Source organism: Ailuropoda melanoleuca, chromosome X (genome assembly GCF_002007445.2).
Source record: "Ailuropoda melanoleuca isolate Jingjing chromosome X, ASM200744v2, whole genome shotgun sequence".
In the NCBI taxonomy this organism is placed as follows: Eukaryota; Metazoa; Chordata; class Mammalia; order Carnivora; family Ursidae; genus Ailuropoda; species Ailuropoda melanoleuca.
The window spans coordinates 32,749,612-32,769,381 of record NC_048238.1 but is presented as its reverse complement, the minus strand read 5'-3'; the positions used below and the strand labels follow the sequence as shown (position 1 = coordinate 32,769,381).

Below are 19,770 nucleotides of genomic sequence, written 5' to 3'. Positions count from 1 at the left end.
TTACAAGCAACTGACTTACAATCGTGCTTTTGGGACACTGCCATCTGTAGGTGGGAGGCACTTGGGCTCTCCTCTCACCGATGCCTGAACTCTTGGCAGGGTTACAAGCTACCCTGTACCTCTCTTTGGGCAGGAAGCTGCATGTGGTATTTGTTGAATGATGCCAGAAGTCCATTGATCTGAAATATTGCCCCCACTCTCCTATTGTGCTACTGGAAGTTTCCCTGTGAAGATCACGGGGTTTCCACAATGAGAAGGAAGCCATTATGTGAACCCTTTGTATAACTGGTTGTGTTAAGGCATTATGTGAGTATGAGAGTGGATAATTCCTTAGTTGATATGTTTAGCAAAGATTACTCTGTTCGATTATCAACTTGGGATCCCTAGATAAGTTCTGTAATGTAGTTATTTTCAAATTCTTCGCTACCTGCAGAAGAAAATACATTTTACATCACAATCTAAAACACACACATACATGCACACTGTATGTCATCTAATCTAAGACTTTCGGTTGTCAGAGGCACCATTATTTTAGGTATCATTAAAAAAAGTGATGCCAGTTTAATTATGCCCTTCCATTGATTAAAAAGGTCATCATCATGAGTTCACAGAAATTAAATGTAAAAAAGGTGCTTCTTAGAATCAATGAACTATTATGTATATAATATATGCATATATATATTACTGAAACAAAAACTTCATAAACCTTTTCTGTGTACAGCGTGTTGTAAGTATTTACTTTTATTTTTAACCTAACCTGATCTAATGTATTTTATTAACAATAAAGCTGGTCCCAGTACATTTGTTCAACAGCACACACGTGTTGTGTTTTGGGACATAGAGCCCAACATGGGGCTTGAACTCATGACCCTGAAATGAAGACCTGAGCTGAGATCAAGAATTGAATGCTCAACCAACTGAGCCTCCGAGGCACCCCCCCCCGCCACACACACACACGCGTTTAAAAACTGAGTATGGTATTGTTTTGAAATTAGGAATTGGAGGTGATATGCTGAGACTGAGTTCTTATTCCAAACCAGATGTCATGCCATAGCATAGATTGTGGCCATTCATTTCATTCAGATGTGAATACATGGCCTCCTGTTTAAGTTAGGACTCTTGATGGCAAGTAACAGAAACCCATCTTGAACTAGCCATGGCAAAAGGGAGATTTTATTGTTTTATGTAAGGGCAGGGGTATGCTGGTGGGCCCAAGAATACTGGAGCTAAGGACTCAAATACTCAAATACCACGGGATCTCTCTTTATCTCCTTCTTTCTCTGTTTTGTCTCTGCTTGTCTCTGGTGATTTCATTCTCGTGGATTGGCATTTTCTTTGAGACTTAACCTTGGTCATTGGCAACTACAGGGCTCTTATCTTCCTTTTTTTTACATCCTCTGGAGGATCTGACTGCCCCTGTGGTCAGGGGCTAGGATAAAGCCATCTCCACTAGAACCACATGGGTGGCATGGAGAATGATGCAATTCTCCGAAAGGAGGGGTCTCGTTTCACTTAGGAGAATGCAGTAGATACCGCTCACACCTAGACGGGGCGGGGGGGGGGTAACACCGGGCATTGTGTCCTCGGGCTTAGCCTCTCCCAACAAGCATCGTGCAAGGCCTGCACATTATCATTTTGAAAACCAGAATGGCTGTCAGCTCAGCTCCACCTTCTTTTCTTCCCCAGAGCTCGCATCTCCCAGTGAAGGTAATAATAACTGACAGCAGCCAGTGTGTGACTGTCAGTTCAAGGGCACTGAATGGAAAATGGATGCTTGCAAAATCAAGGAGAGAAGCTCTCCCGAAAGAAACCATTCTACCTCCTGTCACGGGTGGAGCTGGCTAAATAAATCATGCATGAAGGCTTCTAGTTCAGTCAAGGTTTTCATCCTTGGGTGCTTGCGCTCCGTCCTCTGCCAGGGAACCAGAGGATGTTGCAGAAGGACAAAGCCTCACGTTTTAGCTGAGCAGGCTACAGCCTGTCACTTGTAGACATTCTCACGAAGTTCACGTGAGGGCTGTTTCCTGGAAGTGTCTTTCCTCAGTCTCCTCTCTCCCTCTGTCTCTATCTCTCTATCTGCCATTTAATCTATATTAAAATATCACTAGCTGTGCATTTATTTTTTTTTAAAGATTTTATTTTTTTATTTGAGGAGGGAGGGGAGGGGCAGAGGGAGAGGGAGAGAGAGTCTCAAGCAGACTCCGCACTGAGCTTTGGGGCTCGATCCCAGGACCCTGAGATCACGACCTGAGCAGAAACCAGGAGTTGGATGCCCAACCAACCGCGCCACCCAGGGCCACATCATCAGCTATGCATTTAAAGGCTTGCTCCCTACCGTTCTCAGTACACACTGCTGCAATTTTATTTTATTTTCAGAGTATCTTTCCTGAATCCTGTTATTCTTAGTTTTGCCATGATGTGCCAGAAGTTTGTAAATTATACCACTGGTTTAGTGCCAAGAATGATGTACCAGTTGCCACTTTATTTGGGCAGCTTTCTTGAATCTTAAATACAGTATCTGTTTCTGTAAGTACAGCCTTCACTGGGGGAGATGGGTGTCTCATTTTGACACTGGTGGAACAGCTCGAACAGATCAGTAGTGTGTAAAGGCTCGAGGGACAGAACCCTATTGAGGGCCTGTTGGTGGAGGGGTACTTTGTTAGTTTCATTGGGGCAGGAAGAGGAAATGAAATCCCACCATAGTCCTTGAGGAGTCTGATGTTTAGCTGGGAAGTCAGACTAGAACCACATGGGTGGCATGGGGACACACATCCGAAATGACTTCAGAAAATCCAAAGCAATGTAAGATCAGTCCTAATGGAAAAATGTGAAGAGAGCATATCAATGTGAAGAGGATTTAAAGTAGATTAGACGGGCGCCTTGGTGGCTCTGTCATTTAAGCATCTGCCTTCGGCTCAGGTCGTAATCCTGGGCTCCCTGCTCAGTGGGAGTCTGCTTCTCCCTCTGCCTCTCCCCCTCCCCCTGCTCATGGTCTCTCTCTCTCATGTTCTCTCTCTCTCAAATAAATAAATGAAATCTTAAAAAAAAATAAGGTAAAGATTGGAAAAGGCAAACTAGAGGAACCAGGCTTTGAAGTAGCTTTGAAAACAGGCAAGGGACTAAGAAGGAGGGGAAGGGCTCTTCAGGTCGGCTGTGCAAAGAAGGCATGAAGACAGAGACCAGTGGTTGTAAAATTGCACAAGATTTATGGTCAGAAGAGTTCAGTCCTCTCTCTTATAATTGATATTTGCTTCATTCCTGGAGCGCAGAGTATGGTCACGAGCAAGGCAGCAGAGAGCCGCTGCCTTCCCAGCTTTATGTTCTAGTCCCTGGGTCATCACTACCTCCTGGGGTGGCACCGAGGACTTAAAGAGGCAGTGACAATGAGAGAGGCTGGTGAAGTTTAGTGCTGCATCATGCTAATTGTTTATGACTAGTTGGAGGGGAGGAGGAGGGCAAGTTGATTTGCTTGACTACAGTGATCCCAACTCCAGGCTGAAGGTAGGGATGTTGGGAGAGAATGTAATTTGGAAAACATGTAGTGCACTCTATGGTCGCTCCCTTTTATCGATGAGCAAACAGGCTCAGGAAAGGAAAGTGCCTTCCCCAGCTGGAGCTTCATCCCAGGGCTCTTCCACTTGCATCAGGCCAGCCGGGATGGCCATGGACGGCAGAAGAAACTCAGGACCTGCTTGACTTTTCATGGGCTAAGACATATGTGTTCTGAACAAATCAGGGGAAAGCAAAGGCTTACATCACTACTCCTGGAAGCCTTTTTGTAGATAGATACCTTCATTTTGAGGGAAGAAACAAAGAATTAACAAGACAAGGCCATTACCTATGGGTTTTCAAAATATTCAGAATCACTGTTTTCCCAGTTTTTTTGACCGAGACCATAAGAAGACATATATTCTACTGTGGCCTATCATTAGGGTGAATATTATATTTATTGTCTACTTTTGAGTGTGAAAAGGAGTGCTGTTGGTAATTCTGGGACAACTGACACAAAATGGGACTGTCTCTTGCAAACTGGGGACATCCTACCACATACACACCCATGTAATTGAAACAAAGTTGCATGAAGTAGTCTTCATCTTTAATATATGTAACAAAGTGTGGCATTTTCTTTTTTAAAATTGAAGTATAGTTGACATACAACGTGATATTAGTGTCAAGTCCAGGACATAGTGGTTAGATGAGTCTATACGTGATGCTTACCACAAAGGTAACTACCATCTGTCACCATATGATGCTATTACACTACCATTGACTATATTCCCCATGCTGGACCTGTCATCCCTATGATATATTGATTAACTGGAAGCCTGGAAGCCTGGAAGCCTGTACCTTCCACTCCCCTTCACCCATTTTGCCCATCCCCCCTTCCCTCTGGCAACCATCAGGTTATTCTCTGTATTTATGGGTCTGTTTCTGCTTTTTGTTTGTTTGTTTTAGTTTTTAGATTGCACATATAAATGAGATCACATGGTATTGTCTCTATCTGACTTATTTCACTTAGTGTAATACTCTCTAGGTCCATCCATGTTGTTGCAAATGGCAAGACCTCATCCTTCGTTATGGCGGAGTGGAATATTACTCTGTAATATATAATTACATATATAATATATGTATAATGTATATATAATGTAATATATAATGTATATACATACAATGTGTATAAGGTACATCTTCTTTAGCCATTATCTATCCATGGACACTTGTAAACACTGACACTTTCAATTCTATTCTATTTCCCTATAAAAGTGCCATATGACCCATTAAATTGGGTTAAAAGTTTGAAACACACAACTCTAGTTGATTGTTGATACATCTGAGGGGCTTGGGATGGTGATGGAGAAAGAAAAAGAGGGGGGGCGTATGGTGAAGTGAATGTCTGAGATGCACTATAAACTTGTCCCATCTGAACATTTCGGTAAATGTGCTCCCCCAAGAAAAACACTGGTAATAAACATGTCCTTCCATCTGTTCCTCATGATTAGCAAAAGGTTTAGATCGATCTTTCTGGATCCACATGTTCTATTTGGAACAGGCCTCTTCTTGGTGTACTTGCCCCCCAGTCCCACCCCTGTTCTTAGCTTTGGGCTTTCATCTGTTAGCCTGCCACTGATTTAGAGGAGCAAGGCTTCCAAGGAACAGTGGCTCATTTATAGTTTCTGGCCCTCTGCATACTTTTTCTGGGCCTGCATTTTGAAGTGGAAGCTGACGCTTTTGTAAAGCTGAAGTGTCGTCTCCGCTGTACTCCTTTAAACACACACATACACACACAGTTCCTGGACATCTCTCATCTGTCTCAAAACTTTGCCAAGACCTAATAGAGCAGGTCTTGCCGGCCAGTCAGGCATGTGGGACTCACTCCTGTGCTTATTAAGAAAACTTTGTAAATTTACCCATGGAGGAGAGAAGGGTTACCACTCTCCCCTCTGTCTCCCCTTCCTCAGGGTCCTGCAAAATGTTTGAACACTCATATGTGCTACCAAGAGCCACAAAATGAGAGACTTGGGAGTAATACTTCATAGCAATAAAATAACTTTCCGTAGGTTCCCACTTTGTAAAGATTTTGAGATGATGAAGGCATATAGGGGACCACAGAGATTTTCCTGCCTCAAAGGATAAGCTATGGTAAGATATTGAACCTGAGAGTCCCTTTTTCCTAAAGCAAATTTTATCATCTGATCATCTGAATCCATAGACTAAATTTGACAATAGTTTATTTTACTAGAGAAGATTGAGGACGTGGCTTTTCCTGGTGGTTATTGAAAAAAAAGTGTGTGTATATACACACACTCACACATACACACCCCATGCATGATGGTTTAGATGGAGGAATTTGAAAACACACAGAAAACTTTGGTAGCACTGAGATTCCTGACAATGCATTAAAAAATTCTTGAAAAATCTATCAGGCCAGATAAAATTTGTTACACTTCAATATTTTTACCAGAGGCTCATTCACATGCACAGTGGCTCAGGGCAGTAGAAGCCTAAAATATATACACACTGAATTAAATAGAAAATGTGGTTATGAACCATCAAATGAGAAGCCTCTAAAACAAACCAAGGCTGGTAGTAATTATTTTATTTTAATATAGTATTTTAAAAACATATACATATGCCATTTAGCCTTTCCAGCAACCCTGTGAGGCATGGCCAGTTGGGGTATTTGAGTTTTAGGGAGATTCAATGGCCGTCTTAACTTGGTTCCCTGGAAGCTGAGCCTGCGCTTGTTGACAGACTGCTCTCAGGGAAAACCGGTAAGTCAAGGAGCGGTGCGAAAAAAGAGCCAAGCCAGGATACGGTCTCGGGTAAAATCCAGCACTACAAGATGCTCAAACACGTGTATTCCGCAGGACTGCACTCCCTCCCCCAATCATCCGTCTCGGAGGGTGCCTGTCACGGTCTACCTTCTGTCACCCAATGATTCACATACTTCCCACATGCTAAATACACTCACCCCCTCCCCAGGTCCCGAAAGTCTCATCCCATTATAGCATCAGCCCAAGCTCCAGAATCTCATCATCTACATCAGGTCCAGAGGGGTAGGAGCCCCCTCCGATCTTCTTCCTTAACTGTAACTCCTTGAATACAGTTTTTCTCTATCTGGAGACCTGTAAAACTAAAGAGATAAGTGATCTGCTCCCCATGTACCCAACCTACAATGCAGGAATAGGCATAACATAACTGCTATAGACATTCTTTTTAAAAATGAGGTTGGGACGCCTGGGTGGCTCAGTCGGTGAAGTGTCTGCCTTCAGCTCAGGTCATGATCCCAGGGTCCCAGGGTGGAGCCCCGTGTCAGGCTCCCTGCTTAGCAGGGAGTCTGCTTCTCTCTCTCCCTCTGCCGCTCCCCCTGCTTGTGCTCTCTCTCCACCCCCCCATCAATAAATAAAATCTTTTTTAAAAATGAGGTTAAATTGGGGGCACAAAGTAGTCACTGTTCTGTAGAAATTCTGAAATCTAGCTGCCCAAATTTTGATAGTTACTTGGTCATGCCTCACAGTCTAGAAAGAATTCTTTTTTTTGAAGATTTTATTTATTTATCTATCTATCTATTTATTTATTTATTTATTTATTTAACAGAGAGCGCATAAGCAGGGGGAGCAGCAGGCAGAGGGAGAGGGAGAAGCAGACTCCGCTGAGCAGGGAGCCCGGTGTGGGGCTTGATCTTGGGACCCCGGGATCATGACCTGAGCCAAAGGCAGACGCTCAACTGACTGAGTCACCCAGGTATCCCCGGAAAGGATTCTTTATGGTTTTCTACCCTCTGGTCTCTTAATTCCATCCTCTGAGCATGCTTTTTTTTTTCACGAAAGGTCACACCTGTTGGCAGCTAAGAAGTGAGCCTGCTTCCTGACAGGAGAATTCTGGGAGTCCAAAGACTTCCCCCCATTCTGTAATGTTTCTGTCCCCTCAGTCATGCCAGGGATATTTCTGCATGTATAACTTATTAAGAACACTGTGGATCTCCTGTGAATCTTCTTGGAGTTCACTCCACTAGACAAAAGCCATATCCACAAATTTTATTGATACAAACTCTTTTCTGTTGTTTGGTTGAGAGGATCTATGAGACACATCCTTAATCTCTTTCAGGGGCCTATTGTATGATTGAAGGGACTCCGAGTCACCACCTTGATTTAACGAAGGACTTGACAGTCATATCTTTGGCTTTATCTTTAGACTATGTTTTCCTGGCAATTCCCTGGGTTTGATCTTCATTCATAAGACATCCAGATGTCCTTTACACTTTATTGTGGCTGCAGTGTAGCCCCTTTGGCAAATCATTTGCTAGCACTAAATCATCTAGCACCCACAAATAAATCCCTATGGCTTCCAGTAGTACAAAATATCTTTTTCTGGGGTGCCTGGGTGGCTCAGTCAGTTAAGCACCCAGCTCTTGGTTTTGGCTCAGCTCATGATCTCAGGGTGGTGAAATCTCACGTTAAGATTCTCTCTGCCCCTCCACCCTCAAAAAATGAAATAAAATAAAATTTAAAAAATCTCTATTTCTAAACATTCGGATCTCTGCAGGATTGTCACATTTCAAGTTCAGGTATTGAAGCTGTACCGAGTAGGATAAACCATTACAGACACATAACATTAGGACACATGATTTACATGTCATTAGAAACTTAAGGGAATTTCTCACTTTTCTGCCAACATTTGTTGAATTCTGAATCCTATGTTAGGTATACAAGGCATATTAGACATGGTTCTCACCACGGAGCTACTTAGAGACATAATTTACTCCATAGTTTTCTTTTTAAATTAAGTCTAGACCTATGCTATCTAATATTTTAGCTACTAGCCACATGTGGCTATTAAAATTGAAATGAAATGAAATAAAGCCACCATGTTCCCCAGTTGTACTGGCCATGTATTTCAAGTGCTTAATGACCACATCTGGCTAGGGGCTACCCTGTCGGACAGCACAGATATAACATTTCCATCATTGCAGGAAGCTTCCTTCGACATCAAAATCTAGGGGAAAAACAATAAGATCTAATAAAGGTAAGCATTTATCTCTATTTTAAGTATGTTTGTCTCTCCTCTCCCGTACTAAAATGAGTCAAATATCAGAGACACTGCATGTTTCTTCAGTAAACATTCTAACATGCTTTATAATAAAGAATGTTGGTTAATTGAACATAATAATACAATTTTTTAAAAGAATGCTATAAAACTGTGGTTCTTAATACTTTTTGGATCACAGATCCTTATTAAAAATCTACTGAAAGTTAGCACCTTTTTCCCCAGGAAAGTGTATTTATATACCAAAAGGCAGGCCCGATTACAGGGGGTTCATGGACTCCCCGCACCAAACCCTTCCGTTGAGCCTCTAGGAGAAGGGGACTCAGATTAAGAATCTCTACTGTAAAGGGAATTTTATTTTGCTATTGACTTTCAGTATAAAACTGATGATGCAGTTTGCTATTTAATATGCTGACTTTTGATAATAATAAGAATATATTTAGAATAATGATGAAGAAGGGAAAAATGGAAATTTCCTACAAAACACTGAGAATGCAGAGCTGTCCTCAAAATAACTAAAAAATAAACCCAGCCCTTCTATATAACATAGAACCAGCAAATCTGTCAATTCAGATCATGTGTCCCAATCAATAAAGAAATATATAGTTTTAGCAAATTGGCTACATTTTCATTAGTCTCAAATGCTTCCCCCCCTCCACCATGAGAAAACCTTAAGGGTGATGGAAGGAACATTTTACTAGCCTTCTAAAATCTAAGTTCCTGATGTAATTCTAATACTTCTAATACATGTAACAGGTATTTCTTAAGAGTGATTTGGTGCCTCAATGTTACAGGGGCATTCAGAATGATAGGGTGGGATTCAGTTGACCAGGAAGACCCTTACTTGAACTTTGAAGGGAAAGAAGTGGCTGTTTCTTTGGAAATCTGTTGAATTAGATGAAGTTTCTGCAAGGAGAGCAGAATTATAAATGGAATTGGCTCCAGGTATGGCTGAGGGACAGAATCCTTCATGGCACTGAGTTTCTGATTTCTGAGCCAATGTAGAATTTGTGTTTGTGTGGAAGAAGCACTGAAGCATTCTTTCCAAAGGGTGGTAATCTGAACCATATGAGGACTGATTAATGGTTGTCATAAGAAAACCTCAGTTAACCAGAATTCTAAAGGGATGGACTCCCATAAATTGAGAAGAATGTGTTAGGGAACCTTCCTCTGTCCTCCCCAGCTCCCTCTCTTTTTCTTCCTTTCTTTCTTTTCACTGTAACCCTGTGGAACATCCCCAATATGTATGAGTCTCTTTTACTGCTTATTAAACTTTAGTAAGTAAAATCTGCTGAACGTAAGTTAGTCTTTGATCTTACTGTATCCTTCTGTATGTTCATTTTGTAGACTGATCATTTTTTTTTTTATAGAAGTTGATGTGTGAGTTTAGGCTGAATATAAACTGGACACTTTCAGAGAGGGGTGGCTAATATCCATTTATTTTGTTTTCCCTTCTTTTATCCCCTGTCAGTAATAGGCAATAAATTTCCCATTCATTTGTGTATCAGTTTGGATACATTCAGTTACAAGTAATAAACAATGCTATTCACCGAAGCTTACATTGAAAGGACATTATTGTTGAAGGTCCTCCAGAGTTAAGATGTCTGAGCTTGATTTAGTAGCCCAATACGGTCACCACAGACCGTAGATTCTTGTTAATCCTTCCACTGTACCGTCCTCAGCTGAAAATCTTTAGAAGTCCCCACATCTTACCTCATGGTTGCAAAAGGGCTGCCATAGCTTCAGGCATTCAACTTACACAATAGCTTCCAAAGCAGGAAGCGAGGAAAGAGGGCAAAAGAGTTTTCTCCTTGGGCAGTTGTCTGTTTTGTCGGGAAAATCTTTCCCCACCCCACCCCAGATCGGATTTCTTACTTGTCACTGGGCGATCCCAGATTTCCTGCCTACCCCAGCAACAGTCATTGGCAGAGGGCAATTTGTGACTTAAAGTCATCGCCATTCATCTCCTGGGGAAGGGCACATTGATGCCAAACACAACCTGGGGGTCTTTTAGCAAGAAAAAAAGAGGAGAATGGCTGCCAGGCCCGCGATCAGCCTATCGGCAGCTTTTGGTGCACCCAGATTGGTCTTGCTTTTGGGGAGCCCACTCTTCCCTGGCATACTTGTTATTGTACCCCAAAAAGGCCATTTGCTGTCGGCCTGTCAGTGCTAGGGAGAGCCATACTAGTGGGTTGGGATCTAAGTGGAGCTGGGTGGTTCGATGTCCGTGAACTTCTGTTGATCGAGTTGCTCAGCAGGGTAATCTCTGCCAGGATTCTGAATTGAGATAATCTGCAATGTCTGCCTTACAGTCTCTGACTTAAGTAAAAGCAGTAGTGAGAATGCGTGTGTCTCCTGGCTCATTATAAACACTCTCCCCAGGCGTAACCTGGAGGTTTCTTCTCTCTGGGCAAACATCTACGACTTTTCAAAGGACACTTGAGTTGAGCTTGTGGTTTTGACTTGAGCTAAAGGTTTAACAACACACGGAGTTTACCCCGAGACCCCTGGAGGCAAGGAGCAGGGTTGGAGTTCACCTGGGAGTTACGCTTGTGCAGGTGAAGGGGGAGGGGAGGAAACTCACATCCCAGAGTATAGAAGCCCAGCTTCCGGCAGGCAGCTGGTCCTGCACTTGCTTGTGCGGCAGTCCTTTTTAGATGTGTATCAAGGCTTTGGGATGTGAAGACTTGCAGTAGTGTGGAATGAACCAGAAATACTAAATACCCCAGTCTGCCATGTCTGGTCTTTCACAACTGTTCAGTACGTTTATGTTAGAAATTTTAAAGTAATGATAGGCTCACTGGAGAAAACCTGAAAAGCAGAGAAAAAAGGGGGACATTTTCACCCATGAGTTCTGCTCGAGCATGGAGGTTTCTGGTATGTTCTTCCAGCCATCTTCCCCATTTCTTCCTTTTTTCCCACCTTTCCTCTCTTCCCTTTTTTTAAATAATGAAGTATTTCAAGTATAAGAAAAGTATTCACCCTCTAGATTCAACTCATTTTCACATTTTTCCACATTTACTTAAAACCTTTTTTTTTTTTTTTTTGCTAAGACATAAGGTGTCGATGGCCCCCTGTATGCATTTCTGAGTTCCTTCCTCTTCCTCTCTGCCCAGAGGAAACCACTAATCTGAAGTCGATGTATATTTTTCCAATCCATTATAAGTTTACTGCATATCTACGGAAAACCTATAGTATTATTTTTTTTTGCATTTTAAGATGTTACATAATTGACGTCACACACTACTACATTTATTATGTAACTTGCTTTTATTCCAATCCATTGTTGTGTTTGAGATGCCACCTTGTTTCATGAGGATGGAGTTCACTTGTGTGAACTGTGACAGCTTTCTGTCATATTTGAACACACCCCCGTTTGTTTCTAGTAATGGTTTTATACAATTGTCTTTCACTACAGGCAGCGCTGCCCTGAGCTTTCTAGCACATGGCTGTTTTTGCGTTATGTGGGAGTTCCTGAGGCATCCGTCTCACGGTGGGAGGGCTGATGGGAAGGGTAGATTCAAGTGCAGTGCACAGGATCTCATCAGCCTCGTTGTAGCAGCTGTACTCTGCCGGCAGAGAGTTCCCGTATCACGACATCCTTGCCAGTGAAGTTTGTGCACTTGTTCATATTTATCTTTTTTTTCCCCATGGGGCTATTTTCTTTATATATCCTGGATAGTAGTTCTGTATTCTCTGCGTGCCAAAGATTTTCTCCCAGCCTGGCACTTGTCTTTAAACTTTGTTTATGTGTCTCATTGCACAGAAGTTTTACATTTACTGTGGTGAAGTGTAGCAGTATTTTCCTTTATAGGTTATGGTTTGTACATTTAATTGAATAGTCTTTCCCTACCTCATGACCATGCAGATCCATTCTGCATTTTTCCCCAAATTTTTGGCTTTCAAATGTAGGCCTATAAACTCTCTGGAAATGATTTTTTGGTCTGGTGCGAGATAGGACTCTTACTTTTTTTCTTGGTATGCATATCCATTTGATCCTAGCATATTTATTGACCATTCCTCCCACTGATTAGGAATCCTACCTTATTGTATTCCAAATTTGACATACGTGTGTCAGTATTATATATATAATATTCTATATGCGTGTGTAGTTTTATTCTTCATTCTGTATATAGTTTGCAGTATCTGCTTTTCTGCTTAGCTGTATTTCATACCCATTTCCCTATTCCAAACTTGATTAGTGGGTATATAATAGCTTGTTGATAGAGGATAACTTGTTTGCTCATTCCCCTGGGGTCAGATGTTACATTTTCCCTATAATAAATAATATGTGCTGAAGGTGTCTTAGAATGATGACGTACCAGCAGAATGGGGCTGTGCACCTGCCTCTCCCATAGGTCCCTTACCTTCTCTATGGAGGGTTACCCCCGCCTTGTGATTACACTCTCGAGTTATTTGTCCACGAGTGAGTGTTGTGGTCATCACGGGGATGCCCTGACCAGATCTGCCTTCAGGGAAGGACCAGCGTCTCAGCTGGAGGCAATGCTGGTCTCGGCCAGTCATCGGCTTTCAGCCCTTTCGGAGATTGCCTCTGCTGTCAGGAGTGCTTGGCTGATGTTCATGTCCTTCCAACGTGGGCCTATCCAGTGGCTGGTCGAGGCAGGGATATAAAGCCTCAGCCATTTCCACCTAACCCAAGAGGCTGTCATTGGGCTGACATCAAAGCTCGACTTCCCCTCTGTCCAAACCTGCTTCCTTCTTGTCCCTTTCACAGGTGTTGACAGTCCCCAATAAACCTCCTGTGCCCTGAACTCCACCCCAAAAGCCACTTCCCAAAGAACCCAACCTGTGACAGTTGTCTTCTTTGCTTCGAACCAGGAATAAGTCCAGAGCCTCTTACTGCCTAGGTAGATTGTATGGAGGCCAGGATGACTTGGGGGAAGAGGGAAATGCTCTTAATATGAGCTAGATCTCTTGACACTTAATAGGAGATAGGCCGTATGGAGTTGAAGAATCCAACAATTCTTAAGAGAATTCCAGTTCAGCTCTGAACGTAGAGAGAAATGGGGGCAGGGTGGGAGAGGGAGGGACAGCAGATTCTGAAACACTTCTCATATATTCAGAATGTTTTTTAGAAACTAAGCTTTGAGTTACATGCATAATAAAGTTTATTTTCCATTCTGAAAGTAATACTTGTTTATAGTAGAAAATTCAAAAGAGAAAGAAGAAAAGCATCCAATTATAGGCTCTTCAATGCATTGTTTATTTTGAATTTGATTGTTTTACATTGTTATAAATCACACCATTTGTATAATTTTGCTATAACACATCGTTCACTTAATGTTATAACATAAGCTTTTCTCACACTATCATATCTTTTTATAAACATTATTTTTAATGGCTACATTACATTACAACCCAATGAATCCAATGAATATGCTATGGTTTATTTAACCATAAAATTAACTCTTTGGTCTGTTTATAGTCTTCTGCTATTATAAGTGACTTTGCAAAGAAGTTTTTGTGTGTAAAATTTTTTTCCAATATTTAATATTCTTTTCTTGGGATAGATTCCCAGAAGTGGAATGACTGTATAAAGAGGTTTGAACATAGGCTTTTGATTTGTGTTGCTAGATCACTTTCCCAAAGGGTAATACTGGTTTTCATGCTCATTTTTTGATATTGAGAAAGGAAGAGTTTGTGTAACTTTGTACCTGTCCAGGTGGCCAGAGAGCAAGTGAAGAACCCTGGAGCAAAGGAGAACACAGAGCTGGGCTTCTCTAGTTGGGGAGTCGGGGCCTTTTTCAAATGGACATGGTCCAGCCTTCATCTGCTTTCAACTTTGTATTTCCATTCTCTCTCTCATCTTAGAATACATGTGGAGCAGGGACCATTACTCCTTCGCTTATCCTGTATGGGGATTTGAAAAATCTCATAATAGAGAGTGTCCTTGTCCTTGTCTGTTATGCTTACAGGTCCCTGTACGTAAACGTGTGAACAAGATGGTGCCAGCTTCATGGTCGGTGATCAGACCAGGAAGTCTAGAGGGAAAGATATGATATGTAAATTCAAGGCTCCAGTTTTGAAGTTTGGGCCCTGGTACTACTTTAAAGATGAAGAATCTACCACTTACTGGAATCCAATACTTAATATTCTAAAAATGATTGAGTTCCAACTTGCAAATGAGTTTAAATTTTAAAATTAAATACAGACTTTCTCTCTGAGGCTGTGGTTTTCGAGGGTAGCAAGACTCATCAAGAAACTTTACTTTAACGATGCCTTGGTGAGAGGCTCTAAATAAACATCCAGATTGTTGATTTCGGCCCTCATTTCCTACAAATATACCCAAGTAGCTTTGTAGGTCTTTTGTCATTAAGATAAGACATTTGATTTGCCTCCTTATCCTCCACCCAAATTCATTTCACAAGGTGGACCGATTTTCAGATATCACAAACACTCAGTTCGACTGAGTTTTCTTTGACTCCTAGAGGAACTGTAGGCCATGTCTGAGTTACACACATTTTACTGCGTCTCCCCTGGCATGAGAATCATATACATTGGCATCTTCTCAGAGTGAAGTTGACTTTCTATCCCGAGTCCAGAATTTCAGTTGGCACGTGGTGACTCCAAAACCAGTTGGAGGCTCATTTTGATTGGCTCTGGCATTCTCAGCCCAGCCAGGTTCACTCTGAGAGGTCCCCTGTCCCTTCATGAATGGCCACAGAAGCTTTCACTCTTGGCTCTGCGTTCTAATCGCCCCTCTTGCATGAACTGTGCCAAAGCCATGCTTCGAAATATTCATCCATACCAGGTGGCTTTTCTTGCTGCAGTTTCTGTTCTTTTTTATTGTAGGATCTGGAGACTCACCGCTAGAAGACGATGAAGTCGGGTATTCACACGCTAGATATAAAGGTGAATGCTTTGCTTGGGTGCTAATGAGGACCTGCTGATGCCAGGAGACCTTTCCTTTTTGCCCTGCAGAGCAGACTATAATAAAGTGACCAGACAACCAACACATTAAAGTGCAAATTACCTGTCCAGAAAAAAATATTGAAAAATGAATAAGCTTATGCTCCCATTTAAAAAAAATGAAGAGAAATAAAAGAAAGAAAAAGCATTTGGAATTTTCTGAAGTGCTGTCCTTCAGCACACCAGTGGTCATTTTATTTTCGTAAGTTTCTTTACTGCCCTTACTTCTGCAAAGCCAAGCTCTAGCTGATGAAAGTGAAAATCAAGCCATGAATTCTGCCTGATTCGTACATTACAGCTGAAATGGTTCAGAGTAAACCACCCAAGGTCAAATCTGGACCCCGTGCTGCTAATGTACTGAGATGAATGGGGAATGGTAAAACTTGATTTTCACAAGCTCATTTCATTGTCCCTTTCTGAGTCCAGCTTGGCTCCCGAAATGATTAAGTAAATGTGTTACCCAGTGAAACCTTAATCTCATGATAAAGAACTCCATCTCTACACATTTCCGGCCATCCACCCCCCCACCAGGTATAAAAAGCCTAATCAAGAAACTTCTATGCAGGCTCAGGTAAGTATGTCCACAAATATTTCTACTGGTGGGTCCTTTATCTGAAGCTTAGGGAGCCCTGCGAAAAGGGAAGGTAAATTGAGATGATTTCTCTCTGAACTCTGGTTCCTTTTGCAGTGGAGGAATAATTTGAAGAAAAATTGGTTAATAAAGTTCTGCTGGGGCACCTTGCCCGGATATTTGCCCACAACCTAGCAAGAGGACACTGCCCGGCTCTGTTGCGATATATCTAAGCTGTGGGAGAATCAGGGTAGTACTGGTCAGCCTTTGGTCACAGAGAGTCCTTCAGTTGTTTTCCACAGAAGTGAACAATCTAATATAATGACTGGTGCCTATGGTATTTCCCACCATTTTCCACATTTTCTTGTGATTTGTGAATGCAGATACTCATTCCTATACACAATTTCTATATTAATAGCCAGAGGAATTAGCCAATTAAGCAAAGGACAAGTTTGTTAGTTAGATGTTTGGGGTAAAGAGGTATTCTGATTCCTCACACTTCTTAATTAATTGAGGGTTTTTTAAAAAGGCTTTTATTTATTTATTTGAGAGAGAGCATGGGCATGAGAGAGAGAGAGAGAGAGAGTGCGCACAAGCAGGGAGGAGGGACAGAGGGAGAGGGAGAAGCAGACTTCCCACTGAGCAAGGAGCCTGATGCGGGACTCCATCCAGGGACCCCGGGATCATGACCTGAGCCAAAGGCAGATGCTTAACCAACTGAACCACCCAGGTGCCCTAATTGAGGGTTTAATTTTTTTCTTTGAGTTCCTTGTTGAAAAATCTTCCTAAAACACATGTGTACACATATGGCCCTTCACCTGTACAGTAGAAGTTGTCTAGTGCCCTCGGATCATTGTTCCTAGTGTTTGTCCTCTCCTCACAGCCTTGCAAGTGTGGGAGGTAGACCAGATGGCTAAAATATGTGCCTGTCCTGGAGCTTTAAGAATAAATCTGTCTTAGGAAATTGTTTTTATTGTCAGTTTTTTTAAGTTGCTGGGTTTTGGGGTTTGTTTTTTTTTTGGCTTTTGTTGTTGTTGTTGTTGATTCTTAGTAATCTCTACACCCACCCAGGGGCTTGAACTCACAATCCCAAGATCAAGAGTCTCACACTCTTCTGACTGAGCCAGCCCGGCACCCCGGTTTTTTTTTTTTTTTAATTTTAATACTTTAGACACAAACCATTGTCAACGGTGTGGGGGTGGTTAGCTCTAGATCTTCAGGCCCCTGCGCAGTATCTGGCACAGAGCACATACTCAATAAGTGTTCTTGAGTTAAAGAAAAGAAGAAAGTGAAATGTCATCAACGTCTGTTGTGGCCCCAGAATGTGGCAAGCATTGCTTTTTGATTCTCTTGCATGGAATGCCGTCTTATGGTCACACTAATGGAGGGAAACGGGAAGGCATGTGGAGATGTATTGTTATTCCTTATGCACAGATGAAGGAACCACAGATTAGAGAGGGTGGGTGACTTGCCCAAAGTCCCATGGCTAGCCAACATTGCATTTAGGTCTGAAATCCAGATTTTTATTTTTATTTTTTTTTAAAGATTTTATTCGTTTGACAGAGATAGAGACAGCCAGCGAGAGAGGGAACACAAGCAGGGGGAGTGGGAGAGGAAGAAGCAGGCTCATAGCAGAGGAGCCTGATGCGGGGCTCGATCCCATAACGCCGGGACCACGCCCTGAGCCGAAGGCAGACGCTTAACCGCTGTGCCACCCAGGCGCCCCTGAAATCCAGATTTTTTAAAGGATTTTATTTATTTATTTGACAGAGAGAAAGGCAGTGAGAGAGAGGGAACACAAGCAGGGGGAGTGGGAGAGGGAGAAGCAGGCTTCCTGCTGAGCAGGGAGCATGATGCGGGGCTTGATCCCAGAACGCTGGGATCATGACCTGAGACGAAGGCAGACGCTTAATGACTGAGCCACCCAGGTGCCCCCTAAAATCCAGATGTTTTAACTCAACATCCAGTTTGTGAGAGGCTCCTCACTAGTCTGTTATAAAACACTGTCTATCCCAGGAGTTCCAGTTAACTGGGATGCTTACCACTTTGGCCTAGGGGGCTGAAAAAGCTTTCCTGAATAATCGATTTAGATTTCTCCCGAAGTAAACCCTGTCTTAATTGAAGCAGCATAAGAGCTTTATTCCGCTAAACCTCTGTGTCAAACGTTTTACTCATTCACTTCAACTCACAGTGCTTTGGTGAACTTCCAGTTCAAGTCACTCATTGGCATTTTAATTATTGCTACTGAAGGGCTGTTAAACTGTCAAAATATCTTCCATAGATTTCTCTTGGAAAATAATCCAAAAGGAATTCCTTTTGCGAGAAAAGGAAAACAGGATCATTTCCCCCATGTTGACAATGGCATGGCTTTTGGATGTGCAGTCAGCACTTCCGGGAGGATCTGAGGACTCAGAATATGGGACAGAGTCTAATTGCATTGAAAATATATTGAAATAGATGAATTTGTGATATATGTATACCCAGGTCATTCTCTACGGGACCTGCCATCCTTAAATATTTGTCCTGGGTACGTTTGTGGAAAAGCCAACCATAACACATGCTAAAGTGAAGGCATGCTGCTTCCTATTAGCTTCCTCGAAAATTGCATCCCTCCTGAAAAAAATTCCAGAAACTAGAGGATGTGAGCCTTTTCGACATGTGAGTGAAGAACAGGTTGAGAATTGGACAGTCTTTCCAGTTTTACATCAGTGGAGCTATGATCAGGACGCAGAATGCACAAAGGATTTGCATTTGGCTGGAAGGGTTAGAGAGACTACTCAGTTATCAGTCAGCAAAGGGAGGAAGGAGGCAGGCATGGGTAGGGGGTCAGAAAGGAATAGGTGGAGTTTGAATCCTACAACTTTAAAGCTAGGTGGGACTTTGAGAAGGACTTCATCCACTCCTGTCGCTCCTAGATGAGGAATCTGATTCCCTGAAAGATTTAGTGAATTGTCCAGGGTTGCTAGGAGATGATAGAGTTGGAACAGATGCCCCCCTCCTCCGGGGCTTATGCCTCGGCCCAGTGTTGCATGAGCCATACTCCACTAGCAGTACGTTTTCCTCCTCTCTCTGTGTCCCCCATACTCACTCCGCCCTCGCCACCCTTCCCCACCCCCAGTGGGGGCTTCACTTCTCTCTCTGGAGAGAGAGGCAGTAAGGGGAACCCAGTCGGCAACAGGAGGAGGCTGGAGATGGGGAGCACAGAAGCCTTGTGGTCCAGAAGGAGAACAAGACACTCAGGGAAAGTAAGAGGAAATGAGGCAGTGGGGAAGTGAAGGAGGAGGGGTGGGGAAGATGATAAAGATAAAGAGGTAAAATGGCAGGTGATTTTTAAGATTTTTTTTTAATACCATGGAAGTCCTCTGATGAACTCTAAAAAGTGCTTCTCTGAGACCCAAAACAAAAGGTGTATATTGGAGTTTTCTTGTAGGTGATCTTTCCTATTACAGTTGAAAAGAAAGGCAGAGAGAGAGAGAGAGAGAGAGGGAGGGAGAGAGAAATATACATCAGTTCTAGTAGGTATGTTCCAAATCTCAGTTTTGTTCGAGTAGTAGGCATCTGTGGATTTTTCCAGAATTTATCTTAAGATCTTTTGATGATAGAAGAAATATCCACAGCTTGGCATGCTAAGCAAACACACCCTAAGGGCTTCTCATTTACCTGTGATCTTGAAATCCCCTGGCTTCAATGGCTTACCTGGAGCCATCACCAAAGAAAGAACC

General features: G+C 42.4%; 1 protein-coding gene across 8 annotated transcripts in view; it reads left to right on the top strand.

Annotated features, from left to right (window-relative positions):
• The window catches only part of LOC100471251 (sushi repeat-containing protein SRPX), a 199,410-nt gene that overhangs the window by 120,670 nt on the left and 58,970 nt on the right, over positions 1-19,770 (top strand). For 7 of the 8 annotated variants that reach the window (XM_034648737.1, XM_034648735.1, XM_034648734.1 and 4 more), the window contains one exon: positions 15,361-15,420. The exons of the other annotated variant lie outside the window; for it this stretch is intronic. In XM_034648737.1, coding sequence (XP_034504628.1) covers positions 15,361-15,420 — 60 coding nt within the window. The remainder of the gene's footprint in view (positions 1-15,360; positions 15,421-19,770) is intronic. 8 annotated transcript variants of the gene reach the window in all.